The sequence below is a fragment of the Macrotis lagotis genome, chromosome 1, assembly GCF_037893015.1.
Source record: "Macrotis lagotis isolate mMagLag1 chromosome 1, bilby.v1.9.chrom.fasta, whole genome shotgun sequence".
Lineage (NCBI taxonomy): Eukaryota > Metazoa > Chordata > Mammalia > Peramelemorphia > Peramelidae > Macrotis > Macrotis lagotis.
The window spans coordinates 557,636,691-557,661,277 of NC_133658.1; the positions used below are offsets into that span (position 1 = coordinate 557,636,691).

A 24,587-nucleotide genomic window follows, 5' to 3' on the forward strand; every position below is an offset into this window, starting at 1 on the left:
CAACTTTCTTCACCACCCTGACCCCCCTATGCTCCTGACCCTGGTCATCAGCCACTTTCCAATAAATAGAATTTACTATGGGGCTAAAAAATCATGACTATTTAGGCATAGGTTGGCTAAGATCTCAATGAAATAAGGTTCCAGGAGTCACTTGGTCCCTGAAAACTTTGTTATAAATGGGTGATCAGGTAGATGTTGTGACAATGGTGTTTTCCGAAATTCTCAAGTGGAGATTAGTTATAATATACTAACAATATTGTTATGAAATGAGGTCAGTTGGACATCATCATATGCAGTTTGTCTCTACTGATTAGGGAGAGAATTAAAGGGAAGTAAAAATGAAGATAATCTATTCTATTTAAATATTTTTTTAATATTTTGATAATATAAAGACCAAGTAGTATTATTCTATAATTATTTCTTGATGGGACCTGGGATTTCATTCATATGGAGAACTCTCATTAGCCTGATTACAAGGTGGATTGTCTCTGTTCTGTAACTTAAAGTCTAGTAATGTTTCCTGGGACAACCGAGAAGTTAATTGAATTTTCTCATAGTGTCACTACTATGTGTCAGAAATATCTACTATACTCATGTTGACACATTATTATCATTATTATTATTATTATTATTAGTAGTAGTAGTAGTAGTAGTAGTAGTAGTAGTAGTAGTAGTAGTAGTAGTAATAGCAATACTTACTGTAGGATCTTAAGAAAGGATCAGCCTTGATCCTTTAATTTTGAAATTTAACATTATTTTGTTGGTGAATTTTTTTGAAGGGTGGGAGCATTGGGGGGAGGTGGGGTTAAATGATTTGCCCAGGGTCACAAAGTAAGTATGTGAGGCCGGCCAGAGCTCTATCCACTGAGTTAACTACTTGTCCCATTTTTTTCTTTGTTGTTGTTGTTGTTGTTATTGTTGTTTTGGGGAGATTCTATTAGAATTAAGTGTGAAGTCTAATATTGTGAAGAGAAAGAGAGAATAAAAAGGGCATTGAACCAAGATCTAAATATGATAGTTTATTTTTATTTAAATTTGGGTCTTAAAGAAAAATGGTTGAAACTAAATGAAGTGATAATGTAACAGGGTTATTAAATTGGAAGAAAGCAATGGTCTTTGGAATTAAATTCTCAATGTTTTTCTCACCAAATACTCACTTGTTTCAAGTTCAGCTCTGATTGTTAGCCATGTAGCTGGTGGCATTTTTGAATCATCTGATCTCCTGTTCTTCTGTAATGGGGGGGTATTTAGTCCTCTTCAAAACATGAAATAGATGGGGTGGGAAATGGGAGTGTTTGTATACTGTATTATGGATGATAATTGTGTTTTTTCATTGATGGAAAAAAAGGAAAAGGAAAAAGGAAGCTTTGTTTCTATCCTGCCTATCTTCCTTGACCAGGTCTGCATTTAGAGTTGAGTGGCACAGTGGATAGAACATGGGCCTGGAGTGAGGAAGACCTGGGTTTAAGTCTGGCCTTAAACACTTACTAGCTGTGTGACCCTGGGCAAGTCACTTCACCTTGTTTGTATCAGGTTTCTCATCTTCTCATCTATAGAATGGGTATCATTCTATACCATATAGGTATAATATATATATTATATATATATGTATATCTAAAATCATTGAGAAGATTAAATGATAATAATTGGAAAGCACAAAGTAAACACTCCATAAATGTTAGCTATTCTGATTACTCTCTGTCTATCTTTTGGGTTTATTTCAATTTACAAACAACAAACAGACAATTTCTGTGTGTTTTTTTTATTGTTAAGGTGATACTTCAGGTCTTTTCTTTGCTCAATAGAGCATTGCCCTTCAGATATATTTCTTCCTTCCCTGACTCCCATGAGATAAAGGATTCAAAGTCCACACAGTCACTCCACATCCCTGTCAATCCAGCTGAATAATTTTTCACTTTGGTTTGAAAAATCTGCAAAATTTTGAGAATTTTCTTTCATGGTTGAGAAACCAGGAAATCCAGTGATCTGATTGTGGCCTTTGTAAGGTATCCCCTGGGTAAAGAAATTCTTTTTTATAAAAGCATCGAGTAGAATGGAAAGAGAGCTGAACTAGGAGTCAGGAGACCTAGCTTTGACTTCTTTGATGAAAGACTAATTCACTCTGAAGCCTGAGAAGTCATTTAACCCTCTCAAGGCCTCACAGATAGAAGGATCTTAAGAGTTGCTGGCAATTTCCTTGGTTGTAATATGAGGGGATTGAATTTTGATGATCTGATTTAAAATTTCCCCCAATAGTTGAGCATATTTGCGACAAAAACAGATGCCTTCCAATTTCTTTGGGTCCTTCCATCACCCTCATACAGTTGATTTTGTGTTTCAGGGACACAAACAAGACAGTTCCCCTAAACAAACTGGGATGGACCAGGGCCAGACCAAGCATGTTGGGAGAGAGGAAACAGGTTTGGGATACAGAGAGCATTTCAAGCCCTTAGGCTGAGGAATAAATGGGATTATGAGCCATGTTAGAACCAATAAATAGTGTTGAATTATAGACCCTGACATACAAGTAGCTAGAGAAAAAAGGTTTTTGGTTTCATGTATGATGGAAGGCTTTGCACTTGTGATAGAACCATTGGTATGCCCATTAGCAGCTAAAAAGGACCTAATGAGACCACCTGAGGCAGACCTAGGAGATGCTCCTCTCATCTGTACTTGCCATCTCTCATCTCAGAGGAGAAATCCTACTCATCAGGGCTATTGGCATATATATATATATATAATTTTGACAACCATATTATATATATATATATATATATATATATATATATATATATATATATATATATATATATATATATATTGCATTTTTGACAACCATATTTTTGCCAGGTAAGGAAATCTGCTTTTTCAAATTCATATGTTTGAATTAAGTCTATCATTGCACCACTCTAATATCTAGTCTAGGAAGGTCTTTTGGGCCTCAACAATTGGCATTGTGGGGAGGGGGGAGTGATGAAAATTGCTCCTTCATTTAAGCAAGGAGAAAAGGGGGACAGAAGATGGGAGAAGGTTATCTGATGGAACTAGAGTTCTGGGTAATTTTAAAGAAATCCCATCAGTGGGACAAGATAAAGTGCTTTATCAAATTTGGATGATATGGACAAAAAAAGTAGAAGGAAGACTGCATATTTGAAATTGAAATTTTAGCTTAACTCCAATAAACAGAAATAGCTCAAGCAAGTTATTCTGAGTCACCCTTTCTCAGAGGAAGGCTTTTCTATTTTATTTATCTGTTGTTCATTATATAGAATTAGTGTGTATGCTGTCAATAGTGTCTGTGCAGTCTGTGTTTGTTTATCTGGGTAGAGTTGTTTTTTTCCCTGTGTGATGTGAGTAGGCAAAAGTAGAAGGATAATTAGAAGTGAGGTGTTTTCTTCCTTTTGGTTTGTTTTAGCAAAAAGTTTATAAACTTTTAAAGGATATTGTCTTTTTCTGTATTCCAATTAGGTCTCTTGATATGGCAAGAGAGAGATAAAGAAAAATCTATCTCCTCCTGCATATGCAGAGATTAATATTGAAAACTACAGAGACTAAATCTCTGAATAAAGTCAGGTATAATGTTATTAAATAATGTAGATTTCCAAATTGTGATAGGGATGGCTAAAGAACAAATTTTTAGAATTTGCATATACAAATGCACCCAGAGCTCTCCCCCCGTTTCCCCTAGGGAGACAAATATTTTTTATGGCTTTTAATAATGTTAGGAAAAGGGGAAGATTTGTGATTGGAACCTTTGTCACTGAAACCCCTCCCACTGAAGTAACTCTTTCCAAATCCAAATCACTACCAAAGGACTGGGGTGTCCTAATGTTCACAAATTTTGTAATCTGAGCAACATGATGTTCTAACAGTTAATTTCCTTTCTAGCAGAACTATAGAAGACTCTAAGTGTCTATAAGATAGATTCATTATAACATGTCCTTTTCTTAGTTCTATGAATAAAAAAAAGGACATTACATTCAACAAGAATGTGTATGGAGTTACAAAAAGCTTTTGCTTATTTTAAATCTAAGTCTGAATAAGTTAAAAAATTGACTTCTGGATTTTTAAAAGCTTAAAACAGGTTAAATCACAAAGGGTTTGAGGCACCTAGGTGGAGCAGTGGATAGAGCACTGGCCCTGGAGTCAGGAGGATACAAGTTCAAATCTGACCTCAAACACTTAATAATTGCCTAGCTGTGTGACCTTGGACAAGTCACTTAACCCCATTGCCTTGAATAATAAAATAAAAAAAAATAAATCACAAACGGTTTAGATGAAGTTTGTAAATTTATGCATTTAAAGGTAAGCTAGTTCAATGAGTTTTGCCATTCCCCCTTCAAATACACACAGACAGACAGACAGACACACACACACACACACACATAGTTACAATTCCTGCTAAATGGGAGGACAGCAATTATGAAGAAGTTTGTTAAAACAACAGCTTGGAATTAATAAAACCAATAGGACAATGAAATATCTAGAATGTAATCAAAGGTTGCTCATAATAGATAAATAATTTTATATGAATTACTAATTATTATGGAATATATGAAATATAACTGGATAAATTATAAACCAACTTCACATTTTCTTATTATTCATATGCTTGTTATATAATGTTGAAAAATATGGAAAAATAGTGAAAGATCAGACTACTTCCATCCTTTTGTGAATATGATGAGTTTTTCAACTGAAGAAAAACATTTTCAGATCTATACTCTCTATTTTAGGCCAAGACTAAAAATAGCATTGAAGTCTGCCGAGAGAATCTCTCACCAGAGATCTTAGACCATGAGCAAAGATATTAAACATAAAGGCTTTGAAATCTGGATCTTTGTATTTCAGGTTAAAATACTTTTACTTTCTAGAGATTGACATGCAGGTCCTGAATTCTCAGAAATAATATCAAGCCTTTTTAGGTTAACCCAACAAGTGACTTAGTATTTAGAGAAGTGCATGAATTTAATTTCTGTGTAAACTACTAAAATTATTTTTGTGATTATTAATTTTGACAATTGATGGCCATATCAGGGTGTGTGTCAAGCTAGAAAGAGAGGAATTGAGGTACAAGTGTTTAGGAAAGTCTACCTATGAGCTTAAACAAGATGAATGTTTTAAATGACTATCATGTATTATGTCATAATTGTGAACTTGTTGGTATTAATGTTAACTTGGGAGGTAATTATCTTGCTTAAGTTATAATTAAATGTATGAGGTAGAATCTCTTGGGACTGCATTTCTGATCTGATCTCAATTTGATTTCTAGTAAGAGAGTTTATGATGCATAGCCAATAACCCATCATTCAGGAGATACTAACAGAGGGAATGCTGCCTAGTACTTCTAAATGCTATAGTCACCAAGGTGGAGGTGGATTAATAGAGGGGTTGAGAGCATGGCCTTATGCAGGTAATAGCAGGTTCCTCCCAAAATCAATTTTGAAGTTGCTTCAACCACATTCCTCTTCCTCCTTTCATAGTAGATTCCTCTGACTGGAAGGAGATGCATGAATATGTTGTAATGAATCTTAATGTAACCATCTTCTGTCATCCCTGAATTCATAATATTGAAGATTCTAAGATGGAAAAAATGTCACTACCCATTGTAGACAAACAAAACAACAAACAACAACAGAAGCAGCATTGGCATTTATATGATCCTTTAAAGTAGGCAAACTTTATCTCATTTGACCCTTAAAAAGCCATGGATAGTAGTCTCAGTAAGGATGAGAGTAAGACTTAGTAGTCTGTGTCATATTAAAATTCAGATCTTTCTTATTACCAGGTCTAGGGCCTATTCCTTATGCTGTCTCATGGGTGAATGGTTCCAGTATCTCTCAGAACCAAAGATCTGAGGAAGGGAAACACCAACCTCAAATTTTTGAATGACAGTCTTTAAAAAGATGGGATAGAAATGCTAGAGAAATAACTGTAAAATAAAATAACTATAATGAATAAACTTAGAATTGTTTTTCATTCTGATGACCACTATAGTGAGAGATGTAAGATTGGACATGGCATTGCATCAAGTAGGAGCAATAGCCCCCTGAATTGCTTGGGAGATATTACTCAATCAAATGTTGATTTAGACCAAATTTAGAACATACTAATACTGATTTCACTGGGAAGCAAAAACTATTGATTAAGAAGCTCCAGGAAGGATAGCTTAGTGTGAAAGGATCCGTAAATTCCAGAATGAGGAATAGAAGATCACTGGACTTGAATAACAAGATTATTTGGATTTCTGGGTTAATGGATTCTTCAAGATCTACTTGTGGCAGTCACTGTTAATAAGTCGCTTTACAACCTGCTTCTTAGATTTTGCTTGGTATTCTATACCCAACAACTATCCCTATATAATTCTAACCTAGACCAGAGAACAACAGATGACCAGGGCCTGCATTACTAAGGATGACTAAACTACCTGGGTCACCATGATCTCAAATAATGGGTATAGTCCATAGTAGTTCACAATAGTTCACAGCTAGGACCACCTCTATTAAAGGGAGGGAATCAGACCATGTGATGCAGATAGAATTTCAAGATGAAAGGCCCTACACTATGGGCAGATGGGATTGCAGACATGTGGGAAGTGCTGTCGGATATTTTGTCAAGTTGGCAATGCTAATGCACAACTGTTTCTTTGCTTTATGTACATGTAATTACCTTGGACACCTCCTCAAACCAAAAAAAGACCCCAATGAGGGAGAACCCACCCCTTCCAGTCTGGCAGATTCTCCATTCCACAAAGGTTGTGCCTCTATTCAAGAATCATCTCCATGGAGAAAACTGAGGCAGAGGAGTGGACTTGGAGTTGATCAAGATAATCAGCATGTAGCCTTAGACTGTGTTTGATAACTGTAGTAAACCTACTTTTTAAAATCCCCTGCTCAGGTAGGGTCAGTAATTTATATCTCTCCAATACTTTATTTTAAGACAGCTTCATCAGCTTCTCAAGACATAAATCCAGGCATTATGTTAGAATTTGTAACAGTCACTGAACTGAGTGAATTCCATGGTATGTTTTTCTAGTTCTAAAGTTGCTTGAAAAGTTTTTTTGTTTCATTTATCTGCCTCTTTAGAAACACAAGAGTCCAAATTCTCACGTTAGAGTAGGGAACTTCTTTAGTCTTCCAGTAATTCAGACTGTAGCTATAACATAAGATCATAGATTTAGAACTAGAATCAAAGTCAAAATGCTCATTTTATAAGTAAGAAAACTGAAAAACGTGAAAATAAAGTAACTTGCCTAAGGTCACACAGCTAGTAATTGTCAGAGGTGCAATTTGAACTAAAATCTTCTGACTTCAGAGCTACAGTTCTTTCCACTGTTTTGAGATGCTTCCTATGCTTTGAAAATTAAAAAAACACTAAGATTAATTTTTAAAAAAATAAACTCTAAAGAAATGGCAAATCTGGGGGCAGTTAGATGGTGCAGCACTAGCCTTACAATTAGGAGGACCTGAGTTCAAATCTGACCCAAACACTTAATAAGTTAAGTGCTAGTTAAGTGACCCTGGTCAAGTCACTTAATACCCCCCCCCCCCAGAAAAGGCAATTCTTTTTTTCTGAAACCCATTTCTGTTGCTTTTGACAGCAACATATAGCCAGTCCCTCCAAAATGTGCCTCATTACCAAGGCAACTTCACTTAAATTGTCACCAAGAGAAGTCTGGTGGCAGAGAAAGGTCAGTGAACTTGAATTCAGAAGAATCAGGTTTTAATTTTCCACTCTTTTGACCACTAATTGTTGTGAACTTGGGGGCAAGATCACCATAGATTTGTTTCCTCATCTGTAAGGTGAGGGGATTGTACTAAGTGATGACTGGGGCCCCTTCTGGCTCTGAATCCTTGGATCCTATGACCACTTCACTTAGAACTGCTGTGACTGACTGATATCTGCCCTCTGAGCCTGATGGGTATTTGTCCTTCCCATCTGACTGACACCTGGCTTCCTGTGGCAATTTCTGGTCTATAGGGAGAAAAAGCACTTAAAAGTATGGCAGCTTTGACTATCTGGAGCTCTCTTATGAGTTCTTTCTAGTGTTTTGACAGAGATCAAAGAAAGAGCCAAAGAGAAAGGGGGATTAACAATACCCCTCAAAAGGAAAATGGTCTAGGCTGTTACCTTAAATTTGAGACAGAACTGAAAGATTGGAGGACTTTGTTGCCTCGTTCTTTTTGTGACTAAGAATTTTTTAAGCTAGGTAGTCATTTTTCTTACTTCTATACAAGTTCTATCTGGGGAGTGACATCAATATAATATTGGATAATTTTAATTTCTTCTTTATGTTCTTTACTTTATTCCAAACTTCAGGTAATATAATAGTCAAGCTATAAATGATCTCAAAAATTACCTCATTGAACCCTCTTATTTTACAGATAAGCAAACTAAGGACCCAATAGGTTAAATGATTTGCTAAATTTCATTTAGCCAATTAGTAGTAGCATTTACATCCCATGATCACTGATAATATTCTTTCCTCTGTTGTCTTTTTTCTGATGTAAAGATAAAAATTTCTGTTGTTATTCAGTCATTTCAGTCATGTCTGACTCTTCATGACTCTATTTGGAGTTTTCTTGGCAAAGATACTGGAGAGATTTTCTATTTCCTTCTTCAGTTTATTTTACAGAGGAGGAAACAGAGGCAAACAGTTTAAGTGACTCGTCAAGGGTCACACAACTAGTAAGTGACTGAGGTCAGATTTGAACTCAGGAAGATGAGTCCTAACTCCAGGCCTGGTGCCTAGCCATTGTGTCATATAACTGCCCCAAGGTAAAAATTGTTACCCTCATTTTGCATTTGTAGGGTCTAAATATCACTGAGATGGGAAGATTTCACCCCAGTAATTCTGTTAGAGATAAAAATAAAATCCTAGTACTCTAATCTTAAATGTCCCCTTAAAGTATTCTCTCACCTGTGTTCCAATTTATTAAAATAATAAATGTGTCACTCATAAAATATTTTGCAAACCTTAAAAGACTATGTGAGTATGATCTACTAATTACTATTGGTATTGGAATATTTTTCCCTTTCCCTTTCTGAATGATATGTTCATAGGGTAGGGCTGCCAAAATATGGGTACGGAAGAGATTGTGAGAAGAAAAGAAAAAAGGCAAAGAAAAAGGGCATCCACTGATTGATGACCTCCAGGAAGAAGATATCTTTGAAGTGTTTGACCTTCACCTCATACAAAGGGGATGGCACTGAAAGTTGGTAGAGTTTTAGACCTTAATCTTCACCTTGCTGGAGAAACTGGCAGCTGAGGTGGTTCCATTATAGAGTTGGGGACCATCAAGAAGATCAACAGAAAAATGACGAAGAAAAGGAAAAGAAAAAAAAATATGACCTTTCCCTTTCCCATTCTTGCTTTCAACAAGAGAAGAATGATGAGGAAGAGGAGTCCTCTGCCAGTAATACCCTCCTATTTAGAACTATAAATAACTCAGGGGAGTATAATGCATCCATAGAACTAATGAGTCTCTCTTTTTCTCCGCTTTTCTTAATCATCTTTTATTAGGATGACACATTTGCAAGGGAAGAATCTGTCTCAGCATAATGGGGCCATCATGCTGCAATTTCCTGGGTTTCCTCAGTGGAACATATGAACCGAGAGAATGAGACTTCACAGATGCATGCACGATACCCTTGTATGCATGCATACACATACTTACACTGATGCCATTCATGTTCCATGACCCCTTGACAATAATATTACATTTAAAAAGTACAATTAGATGTGTTTGACATTCCAAGTGAATCCCTTCTAAGGCCTGTCAATCATCCTTTCTCTCAGGGGTGTTGATTGTCATTTGACACAGATTTAGCCTAGTCTCACAACACAGCAATGGATCTTGAAAGAAATTAGGCATGTCAGGAATTTAATGAAAATTAAAGGTGGATCCCTATAGGACTAGTCTGGGCCTTTTTCACCCACAGAAGAGGTATCAATGTAGAATGATAGAAAGAACACTACCTGGAGTTAGCCCACTTGGTTGGTAGACCATTTCTGATCCTCATTAGTTATGGAACGATGAACACATCACCCGAACTCTCATTTTCTTTATAAAATCTGGATAATGAGGCTCTATTTACTTCCAGGAGTACAATAAGGAAAGCACTTTATAAACCTTAAATCATTATATAAATACTGTGTTATACATATGTACATACACACCTAGTTGTATGTGTAGATGTATGTATATGTGTATACATGGGGAAAGAGAGAGAGAGTGAGGAAAGGATAAAGGGAAGGAGGAAGGGAGGGAGAAGTTAGGGAGAGAGAAGGAAAAAGGGAGGAAGGGAAGGAAGTAAAAAAGGGAGGGAGGGAAGGAGGAAGGCAAAGAGAAAAGGAGGAGAGGAAGGAAAGAAGGGAAGGAGAGAGGGAGAGAAAGGGAAAGGGAGAGGGAAAGAGAAGAGAGATGGAGGGAAAAGGAGAGAAGGAGGAAGGGAGGGAGGAGAGGAATGAAGACGAAAGGAAGGGAGGGAAGGAGGATGGAAATGAAGGAAGGAAGAAGAGAGAGGAGGAGGAGGGAGGGAAGAGAAAAAAGAAAGAGGAAGGCAAATTAGCTTCTTTTTTAAGTTTACAAATGCTAGGTTCATAAAATTGCAGAGTGTAGGGTATAGCTGATGAAATGGTTAATATGTAACCTCTTGTATATGTGACATACCTTTTTCCCAATCTCTCTTGCTTTAGCCTTCAGTTTGTTGACCTGTGATTCAGCCTCTTCTGCTCTTTGCTTTGCATCGTCTAGCTCACACTGCTGGGTCTTAAACTGGTATAGATATTGATTGGCTTGTGCTTCCTATTAATAAAAAAGAAGTCCCAAGAGCTCAGGTGATCTCACGCTTTTCTGCTATGACCACAGTTAACATAGTAAGAGAAGTCTGTAACAGGATTACAACTCCTGAGTTCTATGATATTTCAGTTATATAAGCAGTTTTAAATGTGCCAGAAACTCAAATTACAAAATCAATAGGTTTATCCTCTTCTAAACTGAGACTTGAGACATACTTGAGAACTTAGAAAGCACTGGGGCAACTAGGTGATCCAGTGGATAGATTTCTGGGCCTGGAATCAGGAAAAGCTGAGTTCAAATCCTCCAAAGACACACTTTGAGAACCACTGTCCTAATATTCAGAGCAATATTAGAGTCAGAAAAACTAAGGTTTGAATCGCTGATTTTTCTTATCCATGTGACATGAGGAAAAGCGCTTAAACCTATTGGGTTTAAGTTTCCTTGGTTTCCTATTGGGCTTCAGTTTCCTCACCTATAAAATGAAGGAGTTGAATGATCTCAGTCACATGTGTGTGACCTCATTTGGGGTTTTCTTGGCAAAGATACCAGAGTGGCAGAGATACTTCCTTCTCTGGTTCATTCTACTGATAAGGTAAACAAGGATCAAGTGACTTGTCCAGGGTCACACAGTAAGATCTGAGGTTAGATTTGAACTCAGATCTTCCTAACATCAGGTCCAACACTATCCACTGTACCATTTAGTTACACCAGTCCTATAGGTCTATATTCTATTGATGCATTTTCCTATTTCTCCTTATGATTGAACTGTATCCTATGATTGATTTTTCCTATAACTCTTTTGTCTGATCTACATTTAATAGATCATTTTCCTATATCTCCTTGTGTTTGATCCAAATTCTATCAATCTATATCTAATATTCAATTCTCCTATGTCTTTGATCTTAGTCTATTGATCTATACTTCCCTAAATTTCCTTGTGATTGATCCATATCCTCTTGAGCTATTTTCCTGAAACTCTTTAAAATGTTCTATATTTTACTGATCTATTTTCCTATATCTCTCTTTGTGTTTGATCTATATTTTACTGACCTGTAATCCTACCTCTTCTTGTATTTGATCTATATTCTATTGATTGACTTTTCCTATATTTCCTTATATTTGATGTATAACCAATAGAACTATAATCTAATATTTAGTTTTCCTATATGTATTTGTTATTGATCTATTGTCTATTGGTCTATATTCTTATATCTCCTTAAAATTGAACTATATTCTATAAATCTATAGAGTACCAATCTATTTTCCTTTATCTCCTTGTGCTTGATCTCCAGATATTGTCTTTTCTTTCCTTGACATAAAGTTAGAAGAATTCAGCTAGAAGTTGGTTAGATATAAGTTAGTCAAAAAAATCACCAAAAAGAAGACAAGACTGATAATTTTGGTTCAACCAACTATGGAGGATAGACAAAGGGAATTTTATGAAGATCTGTGCAAAGCATGTTATGTCTATTTCTGTTCATGCCAGGTAAGACTTAGGCAGACATAAAGTGCAAATTGATCTCCATCAAGAAGAAAAAGTAAAAGGATTGCAGGAACACATTTTTCTTCTTCAAGTAACAGGAGAAATTAAGTGTTCTTTTGAAAAATATAATAAGTGCTCCATAGAGAAAATAAAGGGAAAAAATAAAGAGATAGAAGAGAAACCTCACCTGCATCAGGAAGTTAAAGGTTAGAAGGGGACACAGAGAAGTGAGGGAGAATAAAGAGAACTAGACACTTGAAGCTGGGTAATGGATTAAAAAGCTCTTCCTAGAGAGGGGAATGCTTCTTATACTACAAGGACTGATGCTATGAATCAGATGCTATCAAATGAAAGGTCACTCAATAATAGTCAGAAGAAGAAGAGATAAGTAATAGTGTCTGGTAATCAATACTAAGGCAGTTAATTATTAGTCTGACATATAGAGGTAGCTATGTAGCACAACGGATAGATCTGAAGTTGAGAAGACCTGAATTCAAATTGATCTTCAGACAATTTCTAGCTGTGAGTCTCTGGGCAAGTCACTTGACCCCCATCTCTCTCAGTTTCCTCATCTGTAAAATGGATTAATAGTAGCATCTCTCAGGGTTGTTATGAAGATAAAAGGGGGATAATATTTGTAAATCACTTTGCAAATCTTAAATCCCTACATAAAATGTCAGCTATTATTATTATATAACAGAGAGGTTTGCCAACTTCTAGTTCATATCCAAAACTGTTAAAATACTGACTACTAAAGATCCATGTGGGGACAAATAATATTCCCAAAAGGAGGTACCTAAAGAACATTGCTAAAGATTATGAAGTTCCAGGCAAAACACTGAAAACCGAACAAAACACCAGCTGTGCTTCTGAGGTTTTCAATCCCTACCACTAATTGAAGGTACAGAATTCAGAAAAGCAAACTAGATTTGAGAAATGAACAGCTGGCTAAGAAGATGGTGTCTAACAGTGGGATTTGGATTTCTGAACCACGTAAAATGTGGGAGTGATGAGCTCTCAGCCAGGACTGGAATATCTCTTAGAAGGGTCTCCAACCTTGCAACACCTAATCAAGAGTGATTCAAATTGAAGAGAGAAGGGGAAAGAGAAGATTCCTCCAAAAGGTTAGCCAAGCCTGGTAAAATAAAGAGCAGGGGGCACAATAACTCTTTGGTTTCTCTTTGGAAGAAGGTGATCTTGGCCTAGGAATAACAGAACAAAAATGCTAAGCAAAGTGTGGAAATCAGAGATAGGGGATGAGATGAAACCTATTATCTTCTGTAAATTCCTATTATCAGACCTGAATGAAATTTATCCCAAAGCACTGAAAGAACTGCCAGATATTATTGATTAGCTGCAGTTAGTAGAGGTGCTGTGGGATAGAAGAAAATCAAATATCCTCTTCTATTTTTTTTAAAGGAAGATTGTGGAACCTGAAAACTATAGGCTAGGGATCATAACTTCTATTATTAGTAAAATAATAGAAAACAGTATTTCAGGAATAATTTATGGGCATTTAGAAAAGGAAACAGAACAGGTCATAATAAACTAACTTAATCTTTTCTATTTCTACCCCTTCCTGCCCCCCTTCTCCTCCCCCATCTTTCGACAGGGTAAATCATTTGAATATTGTAAATAAACAGATTCCAGCAAAGCATCTGCAAGCTATCCTTGTGCATAGGAAGGAAGAAAACAAGCACTTATTAGATGGTTATCCCTAATATACCAGACACTGTACAAATATTATCTCATTTGATCACAACAATCCTGGGAGGCAGATGCTCCCAGGTTACCTCTGGACTATTATCTCCATTTTACAGGAAACTGAGGCAGGAAGTAGTTAAGTGATTTGCCCAGGATCACCCAAGTCAGATTTGAACTCAGGTCTTCTTGACTCAAGGCCAGGGCTGTGAATGAACAGATCCAAAAAAAAAATAGTCATAGGTTAATGATAACTTTAAGGAATTCTCTAGAGGAATACTCCAGATCTTGTCCTTGGCTCTGCACTCTTTATCGTTTTTATCAATAACTTGTTTGAAATACACTTATCATTTGCACATGACTTAAAACTGAGAAAGATAGCCAAGACTTTGAAAAATAGAGGACCCAGAATGAGCTTTATAGATGCAGCTATGTGCTGCATTAAATTTAACAAATTTAATGGGAACAATACATTGTTCCATATTGTTCGAAAAAAGCAGCTTCTTAAGGAGAGAGAAACTATGACCAAAGACAGTCTCTGTGACAAAGAGCTAGGGTTTCAGTGGATTACAAGCTTGACATGTCTCAACAATAGAGCATGGCAGTCTAGAAATCTAATTCTGTTCTGGATTGAACTGAAAGGCAAAGGGCTCATAAAGAAGACTGCAATATTTCTGTTATTCTCTGTCTTGGTTAGACCAAATATCAAGTAAAATGTTCAGTTATGATCGTCATATATTAGGAAAGTAATAACAGGTCAGAATATTGTAGAAGATGGTAACCAGGGTAGTAATATCTCTAGAGAAGAAGCCATTGGAGACAATGGTGAAGAAAATAGGGACAATTGGCTATGGTAAGAGGAAATGGAGAGAAAATGAGACATTTAATTTTCAAGTTTTTAAAGGACTGCTATTTGGTTTAAATGTGTGTCATTTGGTACCAGGAGCTGTTATTTTCCCCTCATTCTTTCAAGAGGACCAATGACATCAGGAGAGTGATGTCTTGATTTGCAAGTGAATTGGTTTTAATGAGGCAGGACTGTGCAAGCTCATTGGCCTCACTCTCTCCTTCAGAATCATTAAGTCCATTGGTAAGACATAGGCCTGGGTTGCAATGGGAGACCTTGGTCCTGTTAAATTAAGATCTTTCCCAAGTCTCAATTTATTTGAGGCAATGCCCTTTCAAGTGATTTAAGCCTAGGTAAGACTTGGGGGGCAAAAGAGGACTTAGTTTGACTTCATAAAAATATCAATCTGGGGGGGTGGGAAGACCCTCAGAGTTTCTGGCTAGAACAAAAACCCAAATAATGATCAAATGGGGCTTAGATCTATTATTGGTCAATCAGTGAAAGCCAGTGTGATTTGTGTTTTAAGGCATAGACAAGTAGCTCTACTTGAATCCCAATGAGTTAAAAACCAGGTTTACCAGAGCTATATTTCAATAAATCTTAAATGAAAACTACCTGAGACAGAACCGAAACAATTGCATTGAAGTTGTATTCAGGAAGATTTAGATTAGTCATGGGAGAAAAATCCCTAACAATGAATGAGCTTCCTCAGGGGATGACAGATTTTCTGTCTCTAGACTTCTTCAAGAAAGGACTCGACAACCACTTGGAGCAGTTACAGAAAGTTCTTTGGATTAAGGACAGGTTAGATGACATGGTTTCTGAGATTCGTTCCAACTATGAGAGTCTTTGAGTCTATGTAAATAAAATGGTATGGTTCTTGTAATAAGTAAGGCCACTCCCAGCCCACAATAGAAAGCTAGAAAGCTAGCTTGCCATAGAACCTGCACACCTACCATGGTAGATTACTTTTCTTGGAGACATTGCTCTCTATAAAGGTCCTCAGTTAATGTGCCACCCCTTCAAAGCTATGTGTACTTGTCATCATTCCATAAACACCTTATTAAAGATTAGATCATTAGACTATTTTCCCAGGTGACAACTGAATGGGAATAGTTACAGAACAGGTAAGTTTTAAAGAGTACTTAGTAAGTACCCCAGTACTTACTACGGCCTCCACTTGGTATTTGTAACTTTTTACTTTTAGCTGCAGTTTATCTATCATAGTCTGCATTTTATTTAGATTTCTCTTATCTTCTTCTGCCTACAAACAAGAGAAGACATAAATGAAAATAATTTAGTCAGGATAAGCAGACCCACAAGGTTGAGAGAAGCCTTGCTTCATGAGTAAATGGTACAATTATTCCTCTTAAGCCTTCTTGTTAGTGTGAGCTAATTATTTATTCAATGGAATCATTTTTGTTGTTCTGATGTACAGATTGGACATTTTTGGCTCTTAAAATTCTTACATGATTTTCTTTCCTTCTCTCCTCTCTGTTTCTCCCCCATCCCATCCCTGTCTCTGTCTTTCTGTTCCTCTGTTACTATCTCTAGTTCTCTATCTGTCTCTCTGTCTCTGTCTGTCTGTCTATATGTCTGTCTCTTATCTATCATCTATCTATCTATCTATCTATCTATCTATCTATCTATCTATCTATCTATCTATCTCTGTCCCTTTCTATGTCTCTATACTTGATCTTTCTCTTGATCTTTCTCTCTGTCTATCTTTCTCATGGCTTCAACTAGATACCTCCTTCAGCTGATTCAGAAAAAAGATTGTTAGATTGGGAACCAGAGGACTGTAATTCAAATTCAACCTCTCTGCCAGCTAAGTCATTTAGCCTTTCTGAGGTTCAGGTTTCTTATCTGTTAAATGGGAGGATTGGAATGGGTAATCTTTAGATTCTTCTTCTAACTGTATCATATTACGGTTTTCAAATCTATCAACAATCTTGACTTTCTTACTTATGTTACAGGTCTATGTTTATAAGTGCCTTAACTTTAATTTCAATTTTGGATATATTGAATTGAGAGTTATTACATCATTCCCCAAACCAATACTCCTGCCCATTTTCCTTTCAGTGATAGTACCAATATTCTAATATCTTAGGCTAGAAATCTCTGTAATCTCTTGATTTCCTCCTCCTTCCCTGTATCCAATTATGTATGATTTCAAATGATTTCTTTCAGAATCACTTTTCCCTTTCCATTACTGTTACTACCACATTATTCAGTCCCTGACTACAATAACATTCTGCTTGCTGTTTTCCTTGCCTCTATTTACTCTTCTCTCCAACAATCCTCACACAGGGCTTTGACCCATCTTCCTGAACCTCTGCCTTTGTCACTTCAGTACTCTATTCTCTAATGTACTTCATCAGGTTCAAATTCCTCTGCTTGTCTCTCAATGTAGTCCATGATCTGCTCCCAATCTATGCATTTAATTTTAACTCAAGCACTGCAGTCCAGTCAAACTGACTTACTCAGTATTCAACACTTTAAAAAAACTAGACCTGTAAAGTGTAAGAGATCATTATCTATTTGTGTATAAATGCAGAAAAAAACTTGATTGTTTCTAATTTTGCTGTGTTGTTACTTGTCTTAATTAAATGCTTTTGCTAATTGGATTTGTGTCTCTGGTACTGTCCTAGAACTACAGGATAAAAGAATTAAGAAAGGATACTTTGGGGTCATCTAAACCCAAATTCCTCTTTCTTTATAACTGAAGACACTAAAGCTTAAACAACCTGACCAAGGTCAAATAAAGGGTTAGTATTAGTTTTGGTTTGCAAACCCAGATCCTCTAAATCTAAACCAAAATGCTTTCCATTGTTCCATTGATGCCTTCCATTCTCAGTTTCATCTAGAGAAATATCAGATTCCAGAGTAAGTTGCACTTTCTTGACAAGAATGGAAGGAAAAACTATACAAGTAAAGGCCATACTTTGTATTCCCTGAGCATATTCCCTCTGAAAATATCACAGCCCTTCAGAAACATTATCTGCTGCCAATTACTAACACCATCCTCCTTGTTATAGAGGTGGAGAAATGTTGGCTTGGAGGTCAGACAAAGAATCAGAAGCGGGGACCAGAATAGAATCTTGGTCTCCTGACTCCCAGATGGACTGGTTCCAGCCTGTAGCAGCTAGATACATATCAAGCATCCTTTATCTGAGGAAGGTCTATAAATTACTGCCTTTATACTTTTTTTTTGCCTTTCTACTTTGAAATTAGCAAGTGAACTGTATTGTATAATATGGCTAGAGCAAGATGGGGACTTTGGGTCTATATGGCTGTACTTTTTTCCCTTGATTGGTTTTCATTTCTTTGGCCTATTTTTTCTTTCTCTTAAATGTATTGCAGTTGCAGGCTTGTATTGTTATTTTAAAGGTGCTGAAGTCAACTTCTAAGGCTCTTTGAAGGTATGATATCTTTCTGTATACAGAGAAAAAAATGATAGTGACCAGCACCCTAACTATGGAAGAAATCTAAAATATTAATAAAATCCCATGAGATGTCATTGATTAAAAAAATATATGAGGACTGGAGGTGATAAAACCTAGTTGATAAATAGACTGCTAAATATATTCACATTGAAACACAAATCATTAGGTTGCTCTGGTTCTTTGAATTTTTGTGAAACCTGAAAATTGGGAGCAGAATTGGCCATTGCTTCTACTTTGGTCCAGTTTTTTCTTAAGCATTCCACTGTAGTTGGCTTGGTCTGCCTGCCATTCTCTTCATTTATACCCTGTTCTCACCCAGTTTCACAGAGAAAGTCATCTTTCTGAGGGAGCTATAAGACACCAACTGTGAAAAATGACTTGAGTATATAAATAGCTTTTCACTTTTAATTGCGGCTTGCCAGTCAACTCTGCTTCCTGAAAGCTCTGAAAGGGGAGGGGGCCACCCATACCACTAATAGCAAGGGAGACCAGGATGGGTGAATCACTATCTACAACTAAGGAAATAACAAAGATGGAGAGCAAAAGCGGTGGGTGAGAGAAAACCATGTTAGAGTTGAAAGACTGCACATCCTCCTAAGGGAAGATTGTTGTTGTTATTGTTGCCCTCTGTTCTCGAAGAGGATTGTGACATCAGGGAGGTGATGCTGTGACATGCAAGTGAATTGGATTTAAGTGAGGGAAGACTGGGCAAAGACACCAGCCTTACTCTCTCCTCCAGAGCTGAAAAAGCATAACAACAAAAAGCAACAGCAACAATAATAATAGTTAGCATTTATTTAGTGCTTTAAGGTCACCAAATATTTTACATTGTTATCTTATTAAATTCTCACCACTTTGTGAAATAAATGCTATTATCTATTCCCATTTTACAGATGATAAAACTGAGGAAATGAGAGGTTAAGTGACCTCTTACCACTCAAAGTCTCACAGGTAGCAAGTGCTCAAGAAAGAATTCAAATTCAGATCTTCTTGACTCTTAAGTTCAGTGCTCTATCTCCTGTATCACCACTCTGCTTCAAATAATTTTCCCACAGTACCTGATAGGACAGTTCTGCAATAGATCTCTCAAATTTCCAGGTTCCATTTTGGGCCTCAGAAGTCCGACGTGTTTCACGCTGTAGTTTATTTTCTAGTTCATGGATCTGCAACCAAAATATTACCTCAATCTACCGGTTGGCATGAAAATGGGTATTTCATTGGCCGGTCTACAAAATCATTGGGAGGAGGGTAAATAAGGGAAGCTGTAGAATCTCTCTGTATTGTGGACTGAAAGGGACTTTTGAAATATTAAATGGTCTTTTTATCATCTATGCATGAACTAACTCCTCTCTCTCATGTTCAAAATCTAATTTAGGTGGGAGAAAGCCTGTCTAACTTTCCCTCTGTTCAGTTACAGCATCTAAGACTCAAACAATGGAACTCAGAACCAAGGCTAGGCAAAAATTTATCTGTATACATACCCATATCATTTGAGATGTTGCATAGTTACAATTGCAAGGCTGAGAGGCAGAGTGTAGCGGATGGTTGCAAGATCTAGGATCTTATATTTGTAACCTCGTGATCCTAGACAATTCACTGATTATTCCCATTTTTCAGATGAAGAAACTGAGACTTAAGAAGAGGGATACCTATGTTGTTTACTTCATAAGACTATTGTAAGGAAGGTGCTTTGTCAACCTTGAAAGGCTTTTCAATTGTATGATTAACATGTCCTATAGTAGGATTCTAATAAGGCAGTTATTACAACTTCTGTAACAACTAATGATTTTTAGATGTCATTTAAAGTTAAGCAAAACGTTCTACAGTTATCATCTCATTCAATCCTCACAACCCTATGAAATAGATATAATATAGTCACTATTTTATATATGAGGTGACTGAGGTTCAGAGAAATTAGAGCTATCCAAATGTCAAAAAAGAGATAACTATGGAGCTAAGATTCAAGACTCCTTCCTTTTTTATTGTGATGTTTAGAGAACTTACCCTCTGCCTTATTTATATTTACAACATATTCCCAGCTACCTTAGTAATGGGTCCTAATGGCATCCTAGTTCAAAGCCAGACTCATACCCTGGATTCCAGTTTATGGATATGCTTAGGGCCCCCATTTAGAGCATTCTGCTCAGTATCTTCTAGTCTTTTCTTTAATTCTGCAATGGTTTGTTCCATATTATTTCTTATCTTTTCCAAGTGAGTACAGGTGTACTGTTCTTTCTTCAAACTCTCTGACAACAATGATACCTGGAATGAGAAAAAGATAGGAGTTTTCCACCAGTTAACTATTCTTACAATGTGGTGAAATAGAAAAGATACTAGATGGGGAATTAGGGAGATCTGGGTTCAAATCTTGCATTAGAATCTTATTAGAAGTATGAGCCAGGGCAAGTTAATGAATCCATCAACTTTCTTCGATGGAAAAAAAGGAAGCAGCTGATTCATCTCCTGTCCTCCATAGACATCTCCATGCATGGACATGTAGAAATTTGTTTTTCTGCTTGAAATGCAGATTTTTCTTTTGCCTTTTGGGTTGATTGGTTGGTTTGCTCAAGGGAGAGATCTTATGAGTGTATGTAAAATTATTTTTAAATATTAATAAAAATGAGGTAATTGGGCTCAAAGGCATCTTAGACATATCTTCTAGTAAAGCTATAATCCTAATGTACTTTTAGGGGTTTGATAGAATGCTAAGCCTCACTACTGCTTTTTTCCTCTCCATCTTTTAGTCTCTTTAAAGCTACTTTTGACTCTGCCATCTTTCAGATTCCCCAAATTATGTATAATTTGGGCTTGGAAAAAGCTAGAGGAATAACAAGTTCAAGGTTGCTTTGCAACCCAGACTAGCAACACATCATAAAAGACCATGAATGTACATCATATGGAAGATGTGTGTGTGTGTGTGTGTGTACACATACATATAGGGAAAGAGAGACATAGACAGAGAGACTAGATCTGTTCTTTCACTAGTATAGGGAATTTCCAAATGACACTAATACTGGTCATTATCTTCTCTAGAATCTTAGATTCTTTCCAAGAATACTAAGAGATAGAATGACTTGTCCTTTTATACCAACCATTATATATAAGAGTTGAAGACTTTTGAGACCAGAACTCTCTCCATAACTAGGCTATTCTCTATTCCATTATATTAATGTACCACAATTTACTTAACCATTCATTCTAATGCCTTTTTTTAAATGTTTCATTAAAGTCACAGATCACAGAGTTAGAACTATTAACTGGAGCCTTCAAGAACCTCCCAGGGCCTATAAAGCAGGCCAAAGTTGGGTTAACTCTTGTTAACCACTATACCCCTGGCTTTAGCCTGATGTTCATTAGCATTGTGTTTTCCTTCATTAAGAGCTGACCTTCATATATTTAGCACCGAGAGTACTTTCCTAAAGAATTAAAACTTATCTATTTTCAGGTTCCCAGTCATTTGCCTAATATCAAGTCTGTGAGATTTCTCAAGAAAGACATAGAAGATGAAGTTTGATTTCTTGAGATGTCTCCAGACGGCCCTACGCAGAGCTGGTTGAGACAGAATGGATTTGTGGAGAGGCTGTGGAGGAGTTTTCACTCTCAAAATTGTCAAGGACAGCTTAATAAGACTCCGCTCTTAGGAGTCTCAGCTTTTTATAACCTGCTACTGCAAAAACTTGTCAAACAGAGACAGGAAAGAGGAGAGAGAATTCAACAGAGATAAACTACTCTCTGGGGAAGAGAGTTCACAAACATTCAGATAATTGTTTGTTCTTGGACAGCAAACACATTTTCAAGCTTTCTCAAGTCACCGCCTATCTCCCTACTACTAGTGTCTGCTTTGATTCAAAATGTCTGAGTGACAGTCCTCATCTCCATCCCATACTTTCTGCAGAGAATTCCAGAATCAACATTAGCATATCTACTGGGGATTTAGTAAAAGTCTTTAGAAATTTATTGCTTAGATCAAGGTATAACTGGGAATTCTTATGACATTTGATGAAGGATTGGGGGGTGGAAGTGATAAAGTACCACAGAGGACAATCCATTCTATATCCAAGAGAGTCCAGGTCATGCCCCTGTGACATGGTCAATAGTTTCTAACTAAAAAGATTTGGATGGTAAATGTGGAAGGAGGTGAGTTGTTGGGAGAATGGCATCATGATTCAGGATAGCTAGGTGGACACTTGACACTTTCTAAATATGTGACCTTAGGCCAGTCATTTAACCCTGATTGTCTTGCATTCATATCTAATCATCCTGATTCATATCTGGCCACTGGACCCAGATGGCTCTGGAGGAGAAAGTGAGGCTGGTGACTTAGCACAGAATTTCCTTCACTCAAATCCAATTCATCACCTCCCCTGTTGTCATGGTTTTCTTCAAGGACAAGGGACAAACATCATCATCATCTTCATGATTTAGGACCTTTGCAGTGGAAGTCCAGATAAGGACAAGGGAGTGAGGAAGGAAGTAAATGTCAGCACTCTAAGGGAGGAAAAATCCCAATATCTTTCTGCTAGTTACGACTCTGAATCAGACTGTTGCTTATAGGAACTATGGACACTAGCTTGTACTCTGTATACAGACTCTAACAGTCCCTGAAGGAAGTCCTCATTAATAATAATTTCTCTATATCTCTCCCTCTACCTCCTTTTGCAACCAAAGTGCCAGGTTTTTTTGCATAGATTCCTGACAGTAGAATGTCAATGGAAGAGAAACACCTGAAGAAAAATTAGAGAAACATTGAAAGTTTCCCAAATTCCCAAATCTTTCTTTACTAGTCTGCTCTTGCCTCCCAGGAGGTATTAAAGTTATTAAAAAATGAAAGCAGGATTCTTTCCCATACACTGACACAAACCATTACTGACTTGGGGCAAATAGCTATTTGAAAGCTATTTGCAAGGGATGACAGGAAGTTTATGATATTTCTAGAGCAGAGGACAAATTCTCACATTACAAATAGTTTGCATCCCTTCTTTTGTTCTTCCTTCTCATTAAGGGTTTTACATGGATCAATTCAACTATCCTCCTTACTTCTCTAAAGAGTTGGGGGGGGGAGATGACATTAGTTTAATTTTTTAAATAAATTTAGAATCAGAGAGACTAAGCAACTTCTTGATCATGAGGCAGGGGAATGACAGAGACTGTACTCGTTTGTTACCCCAATATTTAATACTGTTCCTCAGCCATAGTCCAAGACTACCTCTAGAGAATAGTGGAGAGCCACCTATCTCCTTACATCAGTAATTGCCTTTTTAGTTTTTTCTTCAGCACTCTGACGTTCTTCTGTTGCTTCTTTTAATTCTTTCTTCATACGGTCACTGTCAGTTTCCCATTTTTTCTTCATATTGTGCAGGCTTGTATTCTAAAAACAATAAAGAAGAAGAAGGTGAAGAAGGAGGAGGAGGAGGATGAGGAGGAGGAGAGAGAGAGAGAGAGAGAGAGAGAGAGAGAGAGAGAGAGAGAGAGAGAGAGAGGAAGGAATGGGAGGAAGGGAGATGAAAGAAAGAGAAAGAAAGAAAGAAAGAAAGAAAGAAAGAAAGAAAGAAAGAAATAAAGAAAGAAAAAGAAAAAGAAAGGAAGGAAGGAAGAAAGAAAGAAAGAGAGAGAGAGAAAGAAAGGAAGAAAAAGAAAGGAAGGAATAAAGAAACAAAAGAACAAAGAAACAAAGAAAGGAAGGAAAGAAAGAAGGAAGACAGGAAGGAAGGAAGGAAGAAAAACAAAGAAAGGAAGGAAGGAACAAAGAAAGGAAGAAAGGAAGGAAGGAAGGAAGGAAGGAAGAAAGGAAGAAAAGACAAAGAATAAAGGAAGGAAGAAGCAAACAAAGAAAGGAAGAAAGAATCAAAGAAAGGAAGAAAGAATCAAAGAAAGGATGAAAGGAAGACAGAAAAGAAGGATAAGAAGGAAGACAGGAAGGAAGGAAGGAAGGAAGGAAGGAAGGAAGGAAGGAGGGAAGGAAGGAAGGCAGATAATCACTTTAGAATTGCCTAAAAATAACTACATAGAATCCCACAGCTGGTTAGTTCATTTAGGTGGCAAAATCCAGACAACAGAAAGTAGATGAATAGATCTAACTAGGAAGGTGCAACTGGGGCTTTGTCCAGGGTAATAATATCCAACAGTATGCTTCCTCCCCACCTTGGACATATAGCCCATATCTCTAGTACTTCACTCTGTCAGGAAAATGCCATGAAAATCCATCAGAGAGGAGATGTGAACCTGAGGTTTTCTAATTCTTGAATCTGTGCACGTTTCAGTATACCCTGTTGCCTATCCTATATCAGCTTAGCTTTATGGGTTAAGGT

The 24,587-nt window shown here is 36.8% G+C and overlaps 1 protein-coding gene across 1 annotated transcript in view; it reads right to left on the reverse strand.

Annotated features, from left to right (window-relative positions):
* The window catches only part of MYH15 (myosin heavy chain 15), a 116,410-nt gene that overhangs the window by 13,021 nt on the left and 78,802 nt on the right, over positions 1–24,587 (reverse strand). The window contains 5 exon segments of the mRNA XM_074211191.1: positions 10,674–10,808; positions 16,002–16,097; positions 19,338–19,442; positions 20,371–20,541; positions 23,522–23,647. Coding sequence (XP_074067292.1) covers positions 10,674–10,808; positions 16,002–16,097; positions 19,338–19,442; positions 20,371–20,541; positions 23,522–23,647 — 633 coding nt within the window.